Source organism: Mustela erminea, chromosome 20 (assembly GCF_009829155.1).
Source record: "Mustela erminea isolate mMusErm1 chromosome 20, mMusErm1.Pri, whole genome shotgun sequence".
NCBI lineage: Eukaryota > Metazoa > Chordata > Mammalia > Carnivora > Mustelidae > Mustela > Mustela erminea.
Genome location: NC_045633.1, coordinates 12,720,347 through 12,739,177, shown reverse-complemented (window position 1 = coordinate 12,739,177; position 18,831 = coordinate 12,720,347). Strand labels below are relative to the sequence as shown.

Sequence of the window (18,831 nt, the reverse complement as noted above, 5' to 3'; positions counted from 1 at the left end):
TTTTGTTTTTTTGATTTTGTTAATTCTTTTCAAATGGCTTCTCTCTTCATGTTGTAAAAGAAATGTCAGGCATAACTTCTTTGCCAAATAATACAAAGAATGACAATAGTGTGTAATATGTGAGAGTCATTTCCTAGAACAATATCAGAATCATAAGATAAGGAAATACCTATTTTGCAAAATGTCAGAATATCATGATTTGCTGACCGTTCTGATGAAATAAATTACTCATTTCTTCTCAATTTGAAATTCATAAAAATGCCTTAAAATTGTTAAGTGCTTTCTCAATGGCTGCCTTGCCTCTTTTTATAGAGATACATATTTGCTAATCTAGAATTATAATACTTAAAACTTGTTTAAATGAATTACATATAGACTGTTACTCTAATGAGACACTTTGGATTGTGCATTCAGAATATTTTACCATAGAAAATATTTTACTAAGGTTTAGTATTTTTTCATCATAAATGTAAAATATGCTCATTTTTTAAAAAGATTTTATTTATTTAATTGACCTAGAGATCACAAGTAGGCAGAGAAGCAGGCGCAGAGAGAGGGAGAAGCAGGCTCCCTGCTGAGCAGGGAACCCAAAGTGGGGCTTGATCGCAAGACCCTGAGATCATGACCGAACCAAAGGCAGAGTCTTAACCCACTGATCCACCCAGGCGCCCCTAAAACATGCTCATTTTAGACAATTTTTAAAGTTCAGAAAGATAAAATGCAGAGCGTGTAAGTAGGCTAAGAGTCCTATCATTCACAGTATTTTATCCTGATCTTTTTTCCGTTCATATAATTTCTGAAAAGATAAAATGGTGACCACATTGAACATGCATTTATATGGCCTCCTTTTCTCCTTTCATCTTATAGTGAATTATTTTCCATGTTATTAAATATTCCTTTGGAAAAAAAATCACTTTTACTTATGTGGCTCATTGTAAGTACTTGATAATTGTTTTCCAGTTTTGAAGTCATTATTTCAGTGGTTGTACAAGATATCATTATATACTTGTCATAATTTATTCACTCTCTTGTTTATTAACAGTTGGATCATGTCTCTGCTGCTGTGGTTAATGCTAGGATAGAGAGCACTGCACATAAATTATTTTGTTTATCTGTATATTCTAGAATATTTCTTTAGAATAAAGACCTAGCTATTGAATTATAGGGTCAAACAGTTTAGACCTCTTTCTCGATTCTTTAACATAGTTCCAGTGGCTTTTCTAAAATAAACCAATTGATGCATTTATTGGCAGGGTTCGTCAGTACCCCCAGCTTTCTCCTATTTGAAAAATCTTTGTCATTAAAATTTTTGAAGGTTGAGTTATATTTTACATACACTGAAACGCACAGATCTCACATGTACACTTTGACTCATTTTCTAAAACTTTCTTTTGAAATAATTTCTGACTTATGGGAAAGTTGCAAAAATAGTGCAAAGAATTCCCGAATACCCTCTGTCCAGATTGCCCAAGTGATAATGTCTTAATCACACTGCTTTATCCTGCTCTTTCCATATCCATACATAATGGTTTTCCCAGAACTATTTCAGAGTGAGTTGTGGACATACTGCCCTTTTACCTCCAAACACTTGGGTGTATGTTTCCTAAAAATAAAGATACTGTCTTATATAACCTTGGTATAATTATTTAAATCTATAATTAACACTGATATAGTGCTGTTTACTAACCCCAGACCTTATTCAAATTATGCCAGTTGTCCCAATAATATCCTTTATAGCAAACGAAATAAAAATGTCTTCTCCCTGTTTCATGGTCCAGTGGGATTTATTTAGTTGTCAGGTTGCTCAGGCTTCATTAAAATGGAACAGTTCTGTAGGCTTATTTTTTTGCTGCTGCTGCTGTTTCTTCTGTTCTGTCTTTTAAGACATTGTGGAGGAGTATGGGTTATTTGGAAGCGTATAGGTCAGTTATTTGTGGAATGACAATCAGTTTGGGTTCATCCCTTGGTTCCTCCTGATGAAATGAGACCATGCCCCTTCAGCAGGAAGACCACAGAAGAGGTGTACGATGTCAGGTTGACCCTTTATTGGTGATGCTAACTTCAGCATGTGGTTAAGGTAGTACCTTCCGGGTTCCTCCACTGTAAAGTTAGTATTGCTCTGTTTCTAATTTTGTAAGTAATAAGTATAATGTGAGGAAATACTCTGCTATTAGGTGAATATCCTGCTCCTTTCAAACCAGCTTGCACCTGTCCGAAGTAGTTTTGGTGTCCCTTGGTAATTCTTGCCTACAACCATCATGCTGGTGACTTCTGACTCCATCATGCCTTACATTTATTAGATGGCATTCTACTCTAAAAACATGCTTTCCTTTCTACCCTCTGTATTTGTGTATTATATCAGCATGGGATCATGGATACTTTCGGTATTTATTAGTAAATAATACTATTTGCTAATAGTAATTCTGTTACTATTATTATTTTAATGCTCAAGTTGTCTTAGATTTGGCCAGTTGGGATTTCCATTAGGCTGCCTTCTGCGTCCTTTTTCACAGGTTCCCATCACTGTTCGAGTACTTACTTGCTTTCTGACACAGCAGTATGTTCCACACTCAATTTGTACTTCTTCCTGCCCTAGCGCTGCCATCAGCCCTTCCTCTTAGGAAGTCTGGTTGGTTTTAGTGGAGTATTTATAAACCAAGACCTGGGAGCTGGGTGTGATGTGCTCACCACTACTGTTTGGTCATTGCTTCTAGATCTTCTCAGTTGACAGAAATAGGAAATACGTGTTTTTGTTCACAAACACACGTCCATCTGTATCTGTTCTTGTCTACCTGCATTACTGCATGTGTTAAAACATCAGGCATCTTTACTGACATCTCCACTTTTATCCAGCACCACAGGCTTCTCTGCAGCCTCCCCCTTGCCGTATTTAAACCCCTTCTCTGATGGGGAGAAACTGCTTTCGTCCTCCTCCCATCCACAGTGTATTTTCTAGAATGCACATAGTATTCAATTCTAGAATACCCGTAGTTTTTAAAATTGCTAACTCATGCCACTGTGAGAAATAAATCTGCTATACTTGAAATGGGTAAACTTCATGGCATCAGTAAACCTATTTTAAAAACTTGCTAACAGGAGTTGAATCTTTATTTACCTTCGTTCTGTCTTTAGCCCAAAGGTAGATAGTCAGAAGTTGCTAAGGTTGGTTCTGGTTTCTCTTCAGTGTGTCCGTGTTATTTATTTGAAATACAGCTGGGTTCATTTATTGTGTTTGTATTCAAACTTGGGTATTCTTCCAACTTTGCTGATTTTGTTGATTTATTTTTGAGAATGTAATATGTTAACAAGGTTCTAAAAGTCAAATTATAGACAAAGAAAGATGTCCTCAGTTAAGCATCACTACCCGCCGCTCGCTCCTGTCCCATCTCCAGCCTGCACCATTCCATCCTATTTCCGCACCCACTGAAGGGAATCAGTCTCCTTGGTTTCTGGTTTCTCCTTTTTTGCTTTTTTTCTCTCAGATAAGCGACTCTATTTTCTTGTTTTCCCTTCTTTCTTATACAAGAGGTGACATTGATAATGTTAGAGTTTGCTTTTTTCACTTGCTATTTTCTGAAGACCGCTTCATCCCAGTTTATACGGTGTGGATGCCCCGTGGTTTAGTCAACCAGTCCTGTGCGTGGGGATTTAGGCTGTTTAGAGTATCTTGCAGATACAGATCGCGCTGCAGTAAATAGCTTCGGCATGTACCATTTTATAGTGTTGGAGGTTTATCTTTCAGGTACATTCCTAGATAGAAGATTGCTGGGTCAAAAGGTGAATGCATTTGTAGGTTTATTTCATGTCGCCAAATTCCTTCCCTGGAAAGCTGCACCAGTTTGCGTTCTGATCAGCAGTGTACACGAATGCTCATTCCCCCTCAGCCTCACCAACACAACGTGTTGTTGTGTTTTTGCCGTATGTTGGTGAAATTTCAATTGCCTCTCTCTAGCGATGAGTAAGGTCGAACGTTTTGTCCCACCCAAGTACTAACCAGGCCCGACCCTGCTTAGCTTCCGAGATCAGACGAGATCGGGCACGTTCAGGTTGGTATGGCCGTAGACAGGTCGGACGTTTTCTGATACATGTAAGGGCTGTTTCAGAATATTTTTGGAGGAGAGTGTGAATTACCTACTCATTTTTCAGTTTGATTTTAAAATAATTTTTATGTTGGAGAGATCAGCCCTTCCTCTGTAATGTGTCTGTTTTGTTTTGTTTTAGTGTGGCTGATATTGACCCAGTCTTTCCTTTTATTCCTTTTGGATTTGGGGTCACAGTTAGAAAGCTTTTCCCTATATCCCAGTTATAGAAGCATCCATCAATATTTACTTAGAGTACTCAGATGGTTTGATTGTTTTTTTTTTTTTTTTTAAGTTTTATCCCTGATCTCTTTGAGTTTATCTTAATCTAATAAGGGTCCTTTTCCCTTCTCTACATAGTACTTTTTTCCCTCTGGGTTTTCTCTGTGTGCCTTGGGTGTTTTCATTTTTTTCCAGATGAGCTTGTTTAACCCCATTAAAAAGTGCGTTGGTGTTTTTACTGACATTGCATTAAATGTGTGAAGTAACTCACAGAAAAATGGCATTTTTATGATGTCATATTATCCTCTCCAGGAATGAGGACTATCTATTTGTTCAAGCCGACTTTGGGGTTTTCCAGGAGTTTTACACATCTCTTTAGTTTACTCCTGAGCATTTATCTTCTCTGTCACTCTTACTGATGGGGTGTCCTCTACTTGTGTTCTCTAACTCCTTATTGTTTGTATGTCTGGAGGCTGGTGATGGCGCTGTGTGTTTGTGTGTTACTGGCAGTTTGCCAGGTTTCTTGAATCTGTAAATTTATGTATTTCATCAAACTGAGGGGATTTTCAGGCATTTTCTTTGCAAGTACATTCTCTGCCTCATTCTCTCTCTGCCCTCCTTCTGGAACACCAGTCACTCATGAGATAGACCTTATGATATCATCTGTGGGTCATGGTGGCTCTGTTCTTTGTTTTTTAAATCTTTTTTTTCCTCTGAGGCACATCGCCTTTGTTTGTTTATTTTATTTTTACTGATATTTTTAAACGATTCTCTGATTACTGCTTTGGACAAAAGCCATAGATTCTGGTGAGAAGTCCCTTCATTTCAGTTTCTGTTTTTCCTCCTCTCTACTAGTTATTAGGAGATGTTTTTAGTTTCCAGGTAGACAAGGCCTTTTTATTTTTTTTTTTATTTTATTAATAATTTCTAGTACAACTACATTGAGATCAAGTGCTGTGTGTATTTGTTTATTTTATGGGACTTGCTAAAGTTTTCTTTGTGCCCTAATCTGTGATTTTTTAAAAAATACTCCATGTGTAGTTTGAGAAGGTGTGTCCTTTGTCACCCAGTAAAAGTTCACTACAACGCCTTGAGGTCTCCTTAATGGTTATGCTGTATGTCCTTTCTTATTTTTGTCTGCCTCATCTGTCTTGTGCTGAGAGGCAGATTCAAGTCTCCTCTTCCTCCTGTGTTTCTGCTGGCATCCCACTGCTCCCCTGTTCATTTTAGTCTGTAACGGCAGCTCTGTTGATCGGTGCGTGGTCATCGCTGTTAGAGATGCGTCATTCATGATGGTGCTTCGCGTTAAGAAGTGTCCTCTGTGTCACGTGCAGTGTTTCTAACTTGAATTCCATGTTTTCTGTGTTCAGGGTCACTACCACCACCCCCCATCCTAGTCTGTAACACATACCAGTTCACCAAACTCACACATGCCCAATAGTCCCTGCACACCAGCTCACGCCTCTGGCACATGTTTGAGAAATCACTCAGTCACAACACACGGGATTCAGTTTATTTATTTTAACAGATGAAAGGGCCCGTCAGTGTGAGTAGAGTTTTGTTGTTGTTTTTAAGATTCTTTAGAGCAGTTCTGTGGCTCAGTTGTTTTTAGACACCCACATAAATAATCTGCTGCATTCAAGTTTTGTAAAGGGAGACTGTTTCAAAATTGTCATTAACATGAAGGAATTTCTCTGTTCCCATAAGTACCATTGTGGGTTTTCGGTTTTAATTTATCAAAATGTAATTGATGTACAATAAACGGCACGTATTTTAAGTATTCAACTTAAGGAATTTTGAATCCACCACAATCAAGATAACATTTTCATCACCCTTAAGAATTTCCTCCTGCCCCTTTGTAATCCGCTCCTCTTTTCACTACAGTCTCCGGGCAACCACTGTCTGCTTTCTGTTACTATAGATTAGTTTGCGTTTTCTAGAATTTTTTTTAGAAAAATAGATAAAGTGCTCAGTTTCATTTGGCTTCTTTCAGTCAGCATAATTATTTCGAGATTTATGCCTATTGTGTTACTCTTTTTTATTGTCGAGTAGTATTTCATTGTATACCAAAATTTATTCATTCAGTCACCTGTGTATGCATGGTTATTTGCTGTTTTGGGCTTTTAAAAATAAAGCTGCCAGGCCTTCTGGGTGGCACAGTCAGTTAACCGTATGACTCTTGGTTTCAGCTCAGGTCATGATCTCTGGGTCACGAGATCGAGCCCCACGTTGGGCTCCCTGCTGAGCATGTAGTCTTCTTCAGATTCTCTCTTCCTCTCCCTTTGCCCCTCCTGCTCATGCACACGTGTGCTCTTTCTCCCTCAAATCTTTAAAAAATTTTAAAAATATTTTAGCTATTCTGACTGGTGTGAGGTGGAATCTCACTGTGGCTTTGATTTGTATTTCCCTGATGCCAAGTGATGTGGAGCGCTTTTTCATGTGTCTGTTGGCCTTTGGATGTCTTCTTTGCAGAAAGTTCTATCTCTTCTGCCCATTTCTTGAATGGATTATTTGTTCTTTGGGTGTTAAGTTTGATAAATTGTTTATAGATTTTGGACACTAGCCCTTTATCTGATATGTCATTTGCAAATATCTTCTCCCATTCTGTTGGTTGTCTTTTGGTTTTGTTGTAAATAAATAAATAAAAAGAAAGCTGCCAGTAAAGTTCCTTCAAAAGCTAAGAATCCATCTACTATCTAACCAAGCCTTTATATTTAAAAAAAAAAAAAAGGAATTCAGGGACACCTGGGTAGCTTAGTCAGTTAAGCATCTGACTTCGGCTCATGTCATGATCCCGGGGTCCTGGGGTCGAGCCACATGTCAGGCTACTCAGTGGGGAGCCTGCTTCCCCCTCTCCCTCTGTTCTTCCCCCCAGCTCGTGCTTGCTCACTCTCTCATGCTCTCTTTTTCTCTCTCAAATAAATAAAATCGTTTAAAAAGGGGGAGGGGAGGGAATACAAATATCTACCCAAAGATTTATATATAAATGTTCATAACATATTTATTCATAGTAGCTCAAACCTGGAAGCTATCCATATGTCCATCAACAGATGAATGTTTGAACAAAATGTGATCTATTCATGCACTAGGATTACTACTTGGTAATAGAAACCAATTGCTGATACACACAATGGCATGGATGAATCTGAATCATATCTTAGTGAAAGAATTCAAACACAAAAGACTACATATTGTATAATTCCATTTACCTGAAATTCTAGGACAAGCAAACTAATCTCTCGTGATGGGAAGCAGATCGGTGATTTCCTGGGTTGGGTGTGGCAGTCGGATATACTGCAAAGGGGCAGGAAGAAGGCTGCAGAGAGAAAATGCTCTGTATCTCAAATGTGACCATAATTTCACAGCTCTAAATCTCCATCAAAACGTGCCATAAATACACACTTTAAATCGATGTATCTTCCTGTCTTGATACCTTAGTAATAGTGATTTTAAGTGTCTGTCAAACAACCAGAGAAATGTGGTGGGTAGTGTTAAGTCTATTTTAAGGAAAATGCTCGTCACCCAGCCTCGGCTGCTGAACGTAAGGATTTAGTCAATTAAGGAGAGGCTTGACCATATGAACATGATTAAAACACCAGAACACATCTCATAGGAAATAAAAAATTGGATGAGATCAAGTTCCAGCTTTTGAGGGCTTGTGAAATCTGCTAATGTGGGTATGGTATATCAGAAACGTGCAGAGTATCAGTAGTTAAAAACATGCAGTCTCTCTCAGCCAGGTTCTGTGAGAAAATGAATTCCTACCAATATGATTAGAGTGACTATTTCTTCAATTATCCCAAGGATGACATAGCTAATGCCATTTTCCACACATAGGAGAGAAGCTAATACAGTGGACACCTTTGGGCATGAGACCTTAATTCTCTCACAGAACCCATGGAGAAAAGCTAGTGGCCTGAAGCCTGCTTTCTGCGTTAAAAATCTCTCTTCTGTTCCTTAAAAGCTGTGTAGCTGGACAGGCTGCTTCACCTCCTGGTGCCTCCCTGTAAGCGGGGGACAGTAGTGGATGGCGTTCTTGAGAAGAGTGATCTGAGGGAGCGCCTCTCAAGCCCTCAGGATCGTGCATGACGCTCGTGCTCAGGACACAGTCAGTGACCCATCACCCTTAATGACCAGAATTGGCAGCTCTCATTATCGTTCCAGAAGGCTTAGTCTCCCATGACAGGTACCAGGAGCGTTCAGAGGGAGCAGAGGAAAAAGACCTGACTCTTCAGTGGTGTCGAGGCACATTCTGTAAAGCTTCTGAAAGTGATCGATACTGCAGCTAGTTCCTGAAGACTGCCTGAGGACCATTTCCACCAGAGATGGAGAATTTCAGGCAGAAGAAAAAACCTGAGTAAAGGCAGGAAAAATTCAGAGCATTTTAGGGGATAGTAAGCAACTTGATTTAGCTGAAGCACAAGGACCATGTCAGGGTTAGTAATGCCGCTCAGGAAATCAGGAGATGGAGCCCGGATGACTTGCATGCCAAGAGAAGAAATGTGAGCAGAATTCGGTACGAGAGGAGAGGCCCAGATGAGTTTCGATTGGTCCAGTGACACTGATTTGTTTATGCAGGCAGCGTTCATTCCGCAGTCAGAGTATCCTGGGCCCTGAGGCTGCAAAGATGAGTCCGGCAGCATGGGATGGCGTTGAGGTGTGGGGTCTGGAGCTGGATGCTGCTGAGGTCTAGGCGAGCTCATCCCTTGCCATTTGCTTTTGTTGTGGGTGTTTTGTGTGTGTGTGTGTGTGTGTGTGTGTGTGTGTGTGTGTGTGTTTAATTTTTGATTTTCCATTAAAGTCAAGCAAGGACTGTCTTATGAAGTCATAGGTGAGTTAGTCCTAAGTATAGCACATAACCTTAGAATCAAGATATCTCAACTGCAGAAGGAAAACTCGCTTAGAAAGTGCCATTTAGAAAGCAAGTGCGTGATGATTCAGAGGCAAGATTTGTGTTCATGGGGGCCTTGCTGGGTGTTCGGAGTTAATGGTTGGCCCCAGTGCAAAGGATGAGATTAATAAGGGAGAACATTTAGAAATGGTCAGAATCTTAGGAGTCCAAGGGGATGTGCAGTTATCTTAGTGAGTGCAGAGGATCCTCAAGGAGAAGCCTAATGAACTGATCAGTTTTGTAAGTAGATGCGAAGGAGCTACAGCCCTGAGCCCAAGTGTCTGGACACCCCTTGACAGGAAGAAGGATGACTTCACCAAAGACAGGAGCCGGAAGCGGAGCGGGAAGGTGGAGTAGCGCTTCTGTCTGAAGACCTCAGTGTTAGCAAATCTGGGGCCCACGCTGCTTGCTGGGAAAGGTGTGAGGCTGGTACTATAGTGGGCTCTTGAGGAAAATGGAAATGATCCGAAACAGTGTCCCGGTTGAGACTAGAGACCAAGGAGACATCACGGAGCAGGTGTGAAGGCATGACCTGCTTTGGTATTAGATTTGGGTAGTCGTCCTGCCTCTTTTATCTTGTCCGCCTCTGTCAGGACTCCCACGGTGGCCAAGCAGGACATCCAGTCAGATGGGGGAAACAAAGGCAGATGTTTCGTTGCCCAGGATGCCCTAGTGGAAGCCAAGCAGCAGAGTAAAAGGGTCCCCTCACCCCATTCGAGTTGAGCGATGAAGGAGCGTTTCACAAACTTAAGTTTCCAACAATTACTAGAAGACTTCATTTTTATTAGTCTCTGTCACCCCCACGGCCCGTGAAGTACCAGCCTGTGCTCCGGAGCGCTTCACCCTCCCACGAACAGAAACTCCCGCGTCCCACATGGCCCTCCGTGTCCGTCTGCGCGCCCCGGGGTGTTTTTGCCCCCGTGTGCCTGGCTGCTGTGCCGGGGCCCCCAGCCTGGGCGCCTCAGGCCCCGGGGGCGCACCCGGCCACCCCAGCCCGCCGCCCTGGCACGCGCCTCCGCGGAGAGCGCGGCCCAGAACACGCCCTTGGACCCAGACGAGGTCCTCGCGCGGGTTCCACGCCGTTCTCGGACCGCCGCCGCCGTCAGTCACCTGGGGGCGCTGTTTCGGCTTCATTGTTCCGTGAAGGGAAAACGCATCCACGTGTGGAGACCCGTCCGCTGCCATCTCATGAAATCTGAAGTAGCAGGAAGACACCAGAAGACACTGAGCGCCAAACCGCAGCGCGGGGCGGCCTGACGGGGGTGTGGGAGGAGATGGAGGGCGCGCGCGTGCTTAGCGAGCTGCTCTGCACTCCCGCGGGCGCGCCGCAGGGCCCCGAACCCGGCAAACGCGCAGCCACGGAGGCCGCAGGCCGGGGAGACCCTGCCAGGACGGAGTCCGACCCGACTTTGCCACGTGGGGAGCGCGCCGTGCCTGTGCCGGGCACTTCATATGCATCTGTTCCCCCGTTTGCACACTCGCGGCAAACAGCTCTTGTCCTGTCGAGGTCGTCATGCGTTTCTGTCCACGAGGCAGCCACGGCACGGAGATGGCGCTGCTTTTCCAGGATCGCGTGGCTCTCACGGTCGAATCACGTTTACCTCTGAAGTCGTGCGCATTCCACAAAACCGTCCTGCGTTCACCTTCATAAGTCCGTCTGCGATGCTATCTATCACCCCCTGAAACTAAATTACTGGTGTTTCTTAATTACGTGCCTTTGAAAGACCTGTGGGAATTGAGTAAAAAGAAAGAAAGCCATACAGGTTTTTGCTTTTGGGAAAAGGATGTTGGACTCAGAAAGCCAGGATTAACCGGGGTGGCTTCAAAATACATTATTTCATGTCTGAACTGCAGTGTTTTTCTTTCCTTTTTTTTTTTTTCCTTTCCTTCCCTTCCCCTTCCCCTTCCCCTTCCTTTCCGCAAATGCCAGTACGTGTTTCCCATACCCCAGAGCTGCTGAGGATCAAAAGATCTTCAAGGTCCACAAGAAATACGTTAAATCCACTTGTGATAAAAAAAAAATCATTATCCCAGGGGCACCTGGGTGGCTCAGTGGGTTAAAGCCTCTGCCTTCAGCTCAGGTCATGATCCCCGGGTCCTGGGATCGAGCCCCGCATCAGGCTCTTTGCTCAGCGGGGAGCCTGCTTCCTCCTCTGTCTCTGCCTGCTTCTCTGCCCACTTGCGATCTCTATCAAATAAATAAAAATAAAATCTTTAAAAAAATAAAATAAAATAAAATAAATCATTATCCCAGATGGCAAGCATTTGTTATTTTCTCGTGGAGGGTTTCCTGCCTACAGTTCACTCTCACTCTTACTACCTTACGGTTTCTTCCTCGGCAACACAGGAGACGTTGGTTTTTCCCTCTTGTAGATTAAGCATTCTCAACAGGAGCACAGATTGGTTCTTGGGGTAGAGACAAAAAGATCACACCTTTCATGTGTAAGACACATACAGCTTGGAAACGGACATGTCGTCAATCTGTGGTGTTGAAATTTCATGGAATGTGATGAGGAAAAAATTCTGTAAGAAAGGGTCGGGCCATAGGGACGATGATGGAAAAAAACGGTGAAGAAACACTCCCGCGGACAGTTTTCTTACCCCACCATCACACTGACCGTGACTTAGCGTCGCATCTTCCCGTCTTTGCTAGGATGTGACCTCTCCCACTTTTCAGTCCTCCCTTCCGTCTGTCCTTCTCCCGTGTCCTCTGTGACTCAGAGTCCGAGGAAGACGACTCCCAAGAGGCATACTCGGAGGCTGGCTGTCTGTCGTAAGTCTGCCTGTGGTCATAGAAACGGACAAAGCTTAGAAATGGAGAAAAGATTCAAAGGACCCCTTGAACGCTGACAAAGTGTGCTGTGTCATGTGTTTGTGACTTGTCCTGAGGCTGTGGGCAGGGGACTAGGGAGACAGACGGCCCTGGTCACTCGCATGCCATCGGAGCCCTGCGATGGAGGGGTGCCGTGGGGACGCACAGGCTGACTGAGAAGGAGCGGGGAGATGTGCTCCTCTGCCTCCCGGGCCGTCTGCCCCTTCGCACAGGAAGTTCTCGTGGCTCCCTCGGAGCACGGCTTGGTCAGCGCACCGTGGACAGTCCCACCCCAGTCCCGGATGCCTGGCCAAGGCGCAGGTCCCGGCCTCAGAGAGGGGAGAGCTCACCCAGCAGCGCCGGCCGGAAAGATGATCGGAAGCACGACTTACCGCCGACTCACCGGGCTCTTTCGCCCTGTTGCGGCCCTCGGTTACGCTGTAGCACTTGGTCGTTCAGATCATTGCTGGTCCTTCAAAATCTCATTCTCTTAGGAATAACAGAAAACTGTGTCCCTTCTCCTGAAACAGTGGTTTCCGTAGGGCTGTTTCTATTGGAAGTACTATGTATTTTTTTTTTTTAAGACTTTATTTATTTGACACACACACAGGGAAATCACAAGTAGGCAGAGAGGCAGGCAGAGGGGTGCGGGGGAAGCAGGCTCTCCACTGAGCAGAGAGCCCGATGTGGGACTCGATCCCAGGACCCCCAGATCATGACCTGAGCCGAAGGCAGAGGCTTTAACCCACTGAGCCACCCAGGCGCCCCAATACCCATGTATTTAAAAAGGAACAAAAACGAAGGGCTTTTAAGATATGCTGTCTGATGTCAGAGCTCACACTGTGTCTATTTTTGCGGGAAAAAAAAAAGTTTTAATATCAGGATTCTTAAGTTGGGCTTAATAATTATTAAATTGTTGAGATTTACCATAACTAGTTGTCTGAAGATAGAATATTTTTTATAGTGTTTTTATAATTTTAACAGGAGGGAGAATTAAGGCTCAAATACATATTTTGCTAAAAATACGGCACCCTTGGGGAAAACTTGAGGTGTAATCTGGACTGACATTTTTTCTCCCTAAATGTGTCCGGTCTAGTTGCCCTCCTCTGCATGGCTTCTGTGACACGGGCTCCGGCCTTGTGGAGGCAACCTCACCAGGGGCCTGCGTCTGCTCCGCTGGGGGGGGCTACTGGAAGGCCTGGTTCCAAGTACCAAGATGCAGGAGATGAGAAGAAGAGGCATCCTCTCTCAGTCCGGTGTCGGGAATGCTATAGGAAAAGCACAACTCAATGTTTAGCAGTCTGTTTCCATGCTATTACTAATTATCGTCTCTGTCTCTCTCGGATGCTTTTACATTGGTGAAATGGTGCGTAGTTGGTGATGTTCTCAGGTCTGTGCTTACCCCAGTGCAGCGTCATCCCAGCCATATCTTTTTTATCAGCAGCTTTGTGAGCATATAGTGAGACTGCCAAGTTCTTGTGTAGGTCCCTTGAGCCGTGTTTGTTTCTGTTCTGAGTCCCTGAAGCCTTTCCTGGATTATTCCTAGTCTCCAAGCCATACAGTTTTTCTCACGCTTATTAAATATCTATGCTTGGAGTACTGGGAAAATTGACTTGATTTATGGAACTCTCTTTCATAGGAGAACAGCCCTTTTGGGTGTGTGTACACACACACACTGTGGAAGCAGATTTACCCTAGCCAAAGTGACTTTAATCACCTATCCTTTGAAGTTACACATCCCTCGTGACAGCAGAGCCAAACGACACTGAAGAAGATGTCGTACACAGAGTACGGAGCAAGGACAGAGCTACTGCACGCAGCTCACGGGGTAACTGTGGGCCGTTCTCTCTTAGAGAGAGCGCAGGTGCCCTTCCTCCCTCCATCCCTAATTCAGTCCAAAAGACATTATGTGGGGGGTGAGCAAGGCAGCTGCCCTGTGGGGGTGGGTGCAGTGATCTGCGAAGGGCTTCGGAGCCCGCCTGGGGTGAGGAGACATCTGCATAAAGTTTGGTACAGCAGTGACAGTAGTGGGATGAACAGGGTATCCATGAGTGGGGTGGCGGAGACAAGATTCCCTTTATAGGAGAAAAGGGTTACAAATATGTGAGAGAAGCTTAGAAAGAACCTTTGGTGTTGGATTAGAAATGGAGGCATCAGGGTGAACTCATGGTTTTCAATGTGTATATATAAAGAAGTCCAGATGTACATACTTAAATATAGATCTGCATTTACATCTGTTAATATAGAAAACCATAAGTGTGTGCACACACAAACCACAGACATGTTCCCTGACTTCCTACAGAGGAGGCCTGGGAACGCTGACACCCTCATAGCAATGAGGACACCTGCTACTGAGTCTTTGCTTTCTCAGCGGAGCAGGGAAGGTAGCAGATGAGCCTGGAATACCTTGTACCAGAAAGTAATTCAGCACTCAGAGGAGCTGAAGGCAGCAGGAAAGGACTCCCACTAGTCAAATCTGGAATAATCTGAGCATCAGACTAAATGGTAGGAACATGCTGTCACCCACTGAATAAAATAGGAATCCGTGAGTCCACGGTGATGGAAGTAGGTGCTGTAATCCACATGGGGCGGGGGGTTTCTCCTTACACTGAAATGTGCCTCTAATGAACGCAGAAGCAATGATAGAATTTTCTAAGTCACCATTTGGTGACCATCCTAACAAATAGTTCAACCCCACAAAATCATTCATTACGAAGAGAAAAACTAACTTTACAATGAAGAAACTTGGCCAATACCGTCTTAATCCATTCATCAAAACAAATATTGTCAGTTAGAAGACGAACTGGATTTGTGCCCCACACAATAGGATGCAGAGAACCCACCCCGCTCGCCCCGTGGTATTCCTGCCGTAACTGGAGTCTGGTCATGAAGACACACCACAAAACTCAAACTGAGGGCAATTCTACAAAATAACTAGTATGTAATCTTCACAATTTAAGGAAGGAAGAGTCAAGAGAGACTGAGGATCTGTTCACAAATGAAGGAATACTGAAGAGGAAATAACTCAGGGCCATACGTGATCCTGGTTTGGATCCTTTTGCCTGAAAGGATGTTGTTGGGACAATTAGTGGAACTTCAGTGGAGTCTCTGGATTAGATGGTGATAAATTGGTGTTGATTTCCTGATGTTGATGGTTATATTGGGTTTTTATAGGACAATGTCCTTGTTTGTAGGAATTATACACCGGAGGGCTTAAGGTAAAGAAATGTCATGTCAGAGCCTTCTCACAGATGGTTCAGGAAAACCATGCTCTGTGAATTTGAAATTATTTCACATTTTTAAAAATACCAAAATAAATGTTCTTTCAGGCATATTCGCCACTAAATTATTTTTTTCTCTCAAAACTACAGAGACAAGACTTTAGATACAAACCCACAGCAGGACAATGTGTTTCCTTATTGAAATTTTTTTATATTTATCAGATGCAAAAATAATAAGCCTACAGAGGATCCTTAAAAGAGAACTGTTTTATTTTTTAACATACTCAACACACGCACACAGCCATTCTTTTCTAAAAAAATGAAGAGGCTGGTGTGGTTCTGTATCTACCCAGGTTTCTAAACTTGTGGCCTCAGCACAGTTGAGTGGGGTTTAAAAAGCAGCATGCTGAGAAAGAAAATATTAGGGTTTGTTGTTTTTGTTGTTATTTTTGCAAAGTAATTAAGAATGTGGGGTCTGAAGCCAGGCCGCCTCTTGGGAATGCTGGCCACCACGTATGTGGGAGGAGACTTCTGACAAAAACAGTCAATTTTTCAAGGCCTTGGTTTCCTCGTCTGTGAACTGTGATGACGTCGAACCCCCAGGCCCGGCAGCAGGACACATGAGGGGACTCGGGAAAAGCGCTGAGACTGGGTCACCCTGCCCGCGCTGGATCAGGCTGGCCGCTGCCGCTCTCGTTTGAGGAAGAGTGGAAGTGCGTTCGTGAAAGCATTTGAGCAGGGTTATGTTGGCTCTCCTTCTCCCTCACCAGGAGCAGAATTACTGGGAGGCCATAAAAGTTACGGCTTCTGCTGTGAAAACCTGCCCGAGATCAGACTAAAGCCTGGAGACAGAGCACGTTCTGGAGGACCGCAAGCGTTGCAGTAGGAGAGAGACTCGGGCTTCGGAGAACTCAGACTGGCTGAACTCCAGACCTGCCGCAGCTGCTCTTGGACTTTGGTCCTGGTCTGTAAAATGGCTAGAATGTACCTTTAATCATCGCAGTCAGAAGGGGCTCTTGGGGGCTAAGGGAGATAAACTTCGCCAAACTGCGGAAAAGGTGAATGACCGAAAGAATGTCCTCAAAAAGGCTTTTATTCCTCCTTTAGAGATGCAGGAACAGTCAGTGTAGAACAGAGGCCTTGGGATCAGAAAGGAGCAGAGCATTCTAGCACGTTTTCGAGAAGTGTGATAAGCTCAGTGCTGTTTGTTCCTGTGGGGGTGTAGACTCCCAGCACTGGGCTTCCATTGCTTCAGAAGGAATTTCAGTTGACAAGAGCCGTGTCCGTGTTGTGTAATCCCATTCTCAAGAGCTGCTGGAGAAGCGTAGATCGCTATCTTTCTAGAACAGTCTGGGTTGAGTGCACACCAGCCCCGGAACCAGGGACAAAGGACAGAATCCTCAGCCAGTTCCCATCTGTGTTTCAGTGGGGACAGCAATCCTGGGCTTTTCTGGCTTTGAAAACGTAAGCCTTTCTTCATCCCGCAGAAGGATCGTGTCAGATGCACACTCAAAATGTATGGGTATTTCTATTTTGAAGAGAAAATGTGCTTCCTTTAGAGATCATTTCATCCAAAATCACTGACTATTGGGCACGGATGGAGGACTTCTTTAGAATTTTGAACAATTAAGTTTTCCTTTTGCCGCTTCTCCTGCTTTAATTCATGTACTTAATCGTGCAACAAGTATTAATTGAGAACTAGTCTTCCAGGCACTCTGGTAGATGTCGGTTATAAAAAAAGTGAACCAAACGTAGCCCTCATGGAAGCACATTCCATCTGCCGCTCTTAACAACCTCGCATGGCTTTTCTGGGCACCCTTTCACAAAGGTGCATACTTTGAGCCATTTCAAAAAAAAAAAAAAAGCTTCTTTTTGGCAGGAGCTACGGGTGGACATATATTCGCTGGGGCTACAGACAGGCTTGTCTCCGCATTTGCCTGGCGTTGCCATCCCTAGAGATTTCCTCCCAGCAGCGTCCCTCATGTTCGGGGGGGACAGCAGTCCGTGGCGGGCAGGAGGAGGGTGCCTGTGGCCGAAAGCCCATGTGAGATCAGACTTGGGCTGGCCGCTGGTTGAGTCGGCTCTGAAACAGAAGCTCTCTTGCTGTCTCTGCCTTTAATACAGGGGAGGGAGATTTTTCCCTCGGAACAATCATGGCGATGTTAACTCGGTCAGCCGACTAGTGGCACAGAGGGAAACTGCCGCTCGGGTCCGGACTGGTGACGGCAGAAAGCCGCAATTGCAGTACGTTTCCCTGTTACAAAGAGCCCTGGCTCTGCCAGGAGGAGCCGGACGCCACAAAAGAACTTGGGGAGTTCAGCGTCCCGGTCGTTAGGCAGTGCCGCTGGTGGCTTGTTTATGCAGCGCGGTCCCTCCGCTGGGAGAAGACCCGCTTCCTTCGGATGCCCTAGACTGTGCCGTTTGTGCGGCGGGAGAACTTACTGAGTAATGAATGTGCTCGTCTGGCTGATAGAAAGTATTTCCACAGCCTGCGGGTGTGTTTATAGAGAGCCGGCGAGAGACCACAGGCAGCAATTTGTCTTCTTAGGTATCAGCAAAGTCTTCTCTTTTAACAACTACAGGATTTATTTTTAACTGCTTGACTCAGTGTTTGTCAGATGATTCGGACCATCAAACTGCAGCTGGAAGGACCCAGCGCGCGGGGGAAGCTGGAATGGCAAGGGGAAGGGGGCTGGCTGGGAAAAGGGGTGGGATTTCAGCATCGTGCCTCTGGGGCTCTGCCTCCCAACGTGGGAGAGAGTTTAGGGCTTCCAGCAGCACGAGTGTATTTGCGGGTCAGGCTGGGAACTGAATGGGAATGGCTGCCTTCGGCTGCTTAATGACATAATTGCCCAGCGACCGGGGTCTTGTGAGGAGGAACCCAGGATCCAGGGACGGGGGACCGGGGACCAGAGCGTGCTGAGCGCTGGTCTCTGCTGCTCGGCGTGTTGCGCTTCGCTCCTGCTGGATGCTGCCGGTCTCCAGAAGCCTCTCACCATGATCGATAGCTCCAAGAAGCAGCAACAGGGCTTCCCAGAGATTTTAACTGCTGGGGATTTCGAGCCCTTAAAAGAAAAGGAATGCCTTGAGGGGAGCAACCAGAAAAGTCTCAAGGAAGGTCAGTGTGTCTGTGCACGGGGGCACAAGCGCCCAATCCGTGTTCCCGTCAGCCAGGCTGAGCGTGTCTGTCTGCTGACCGTGCCGTGTGTCTGCTCTCTGTTCGCTCGGGTACCTCACGCGTTCTAAGTTCTTTGAAATGAAAGCTTAACGCCGTTCTCGGTGGCTCTTTCTAGCTTGCGGTTCATTAACTGATAGGACTCCAGGGATTTTGCAATAATTAATACGGGAAGGGGACTTAGGAGGCCAGTCCTCGTTTCAGGGAAACCTTTCCAGGTTCATTTTGTATATTCTCTCATTCTTTCCATTTTTTTTTTTTTTGGCCCCCGACCCCCACCCCCCGGAGAGGCCACTTCCTTTTCAGTAGCATTCAGGGCGCTGTTTGTTTTAGGTTTACAAATGCATGATTCCCGGAAAATTAATTTTTTTTCCAATTGACATGTTTACGGGGTTTATTGTTTAAAACCAGGAAGGTAGCTAGTGCTTTCT

General features: G+C 44.7%; 1 protein-coding gene across 8 annotated transcripts in view; it reads left to right on the top strand.

Annotated features, from left to right (window-relative positions):
• MRTFB (myocardin related transcription factor B) overlaps positions 1-18,831 on the top strand; it is a 262,113-nt gene that overhangs the window by 166,029 nt on the left and 77,253 nt on the right. Inside the window, exon 1 of one of the 8 annotated variants that reach the window (XM_032328492.1) lies at positions 13,269-18,343. The exons of the other annotated variants lie outside the window; for them this stretch is intronic. Within the exon in view, the coding sequence (XP_032184383.1) occupies positions 18,223-18,343 (121 nt within the window). The 5' untranslated portion in view covers positions 13,269-18,222. Of the gene's footprint in view, positions 1-13,268; positions 18,344-18,831 lie in introns of those variants that run through there. 8 annotated transcript variants of the gene reach the window in all.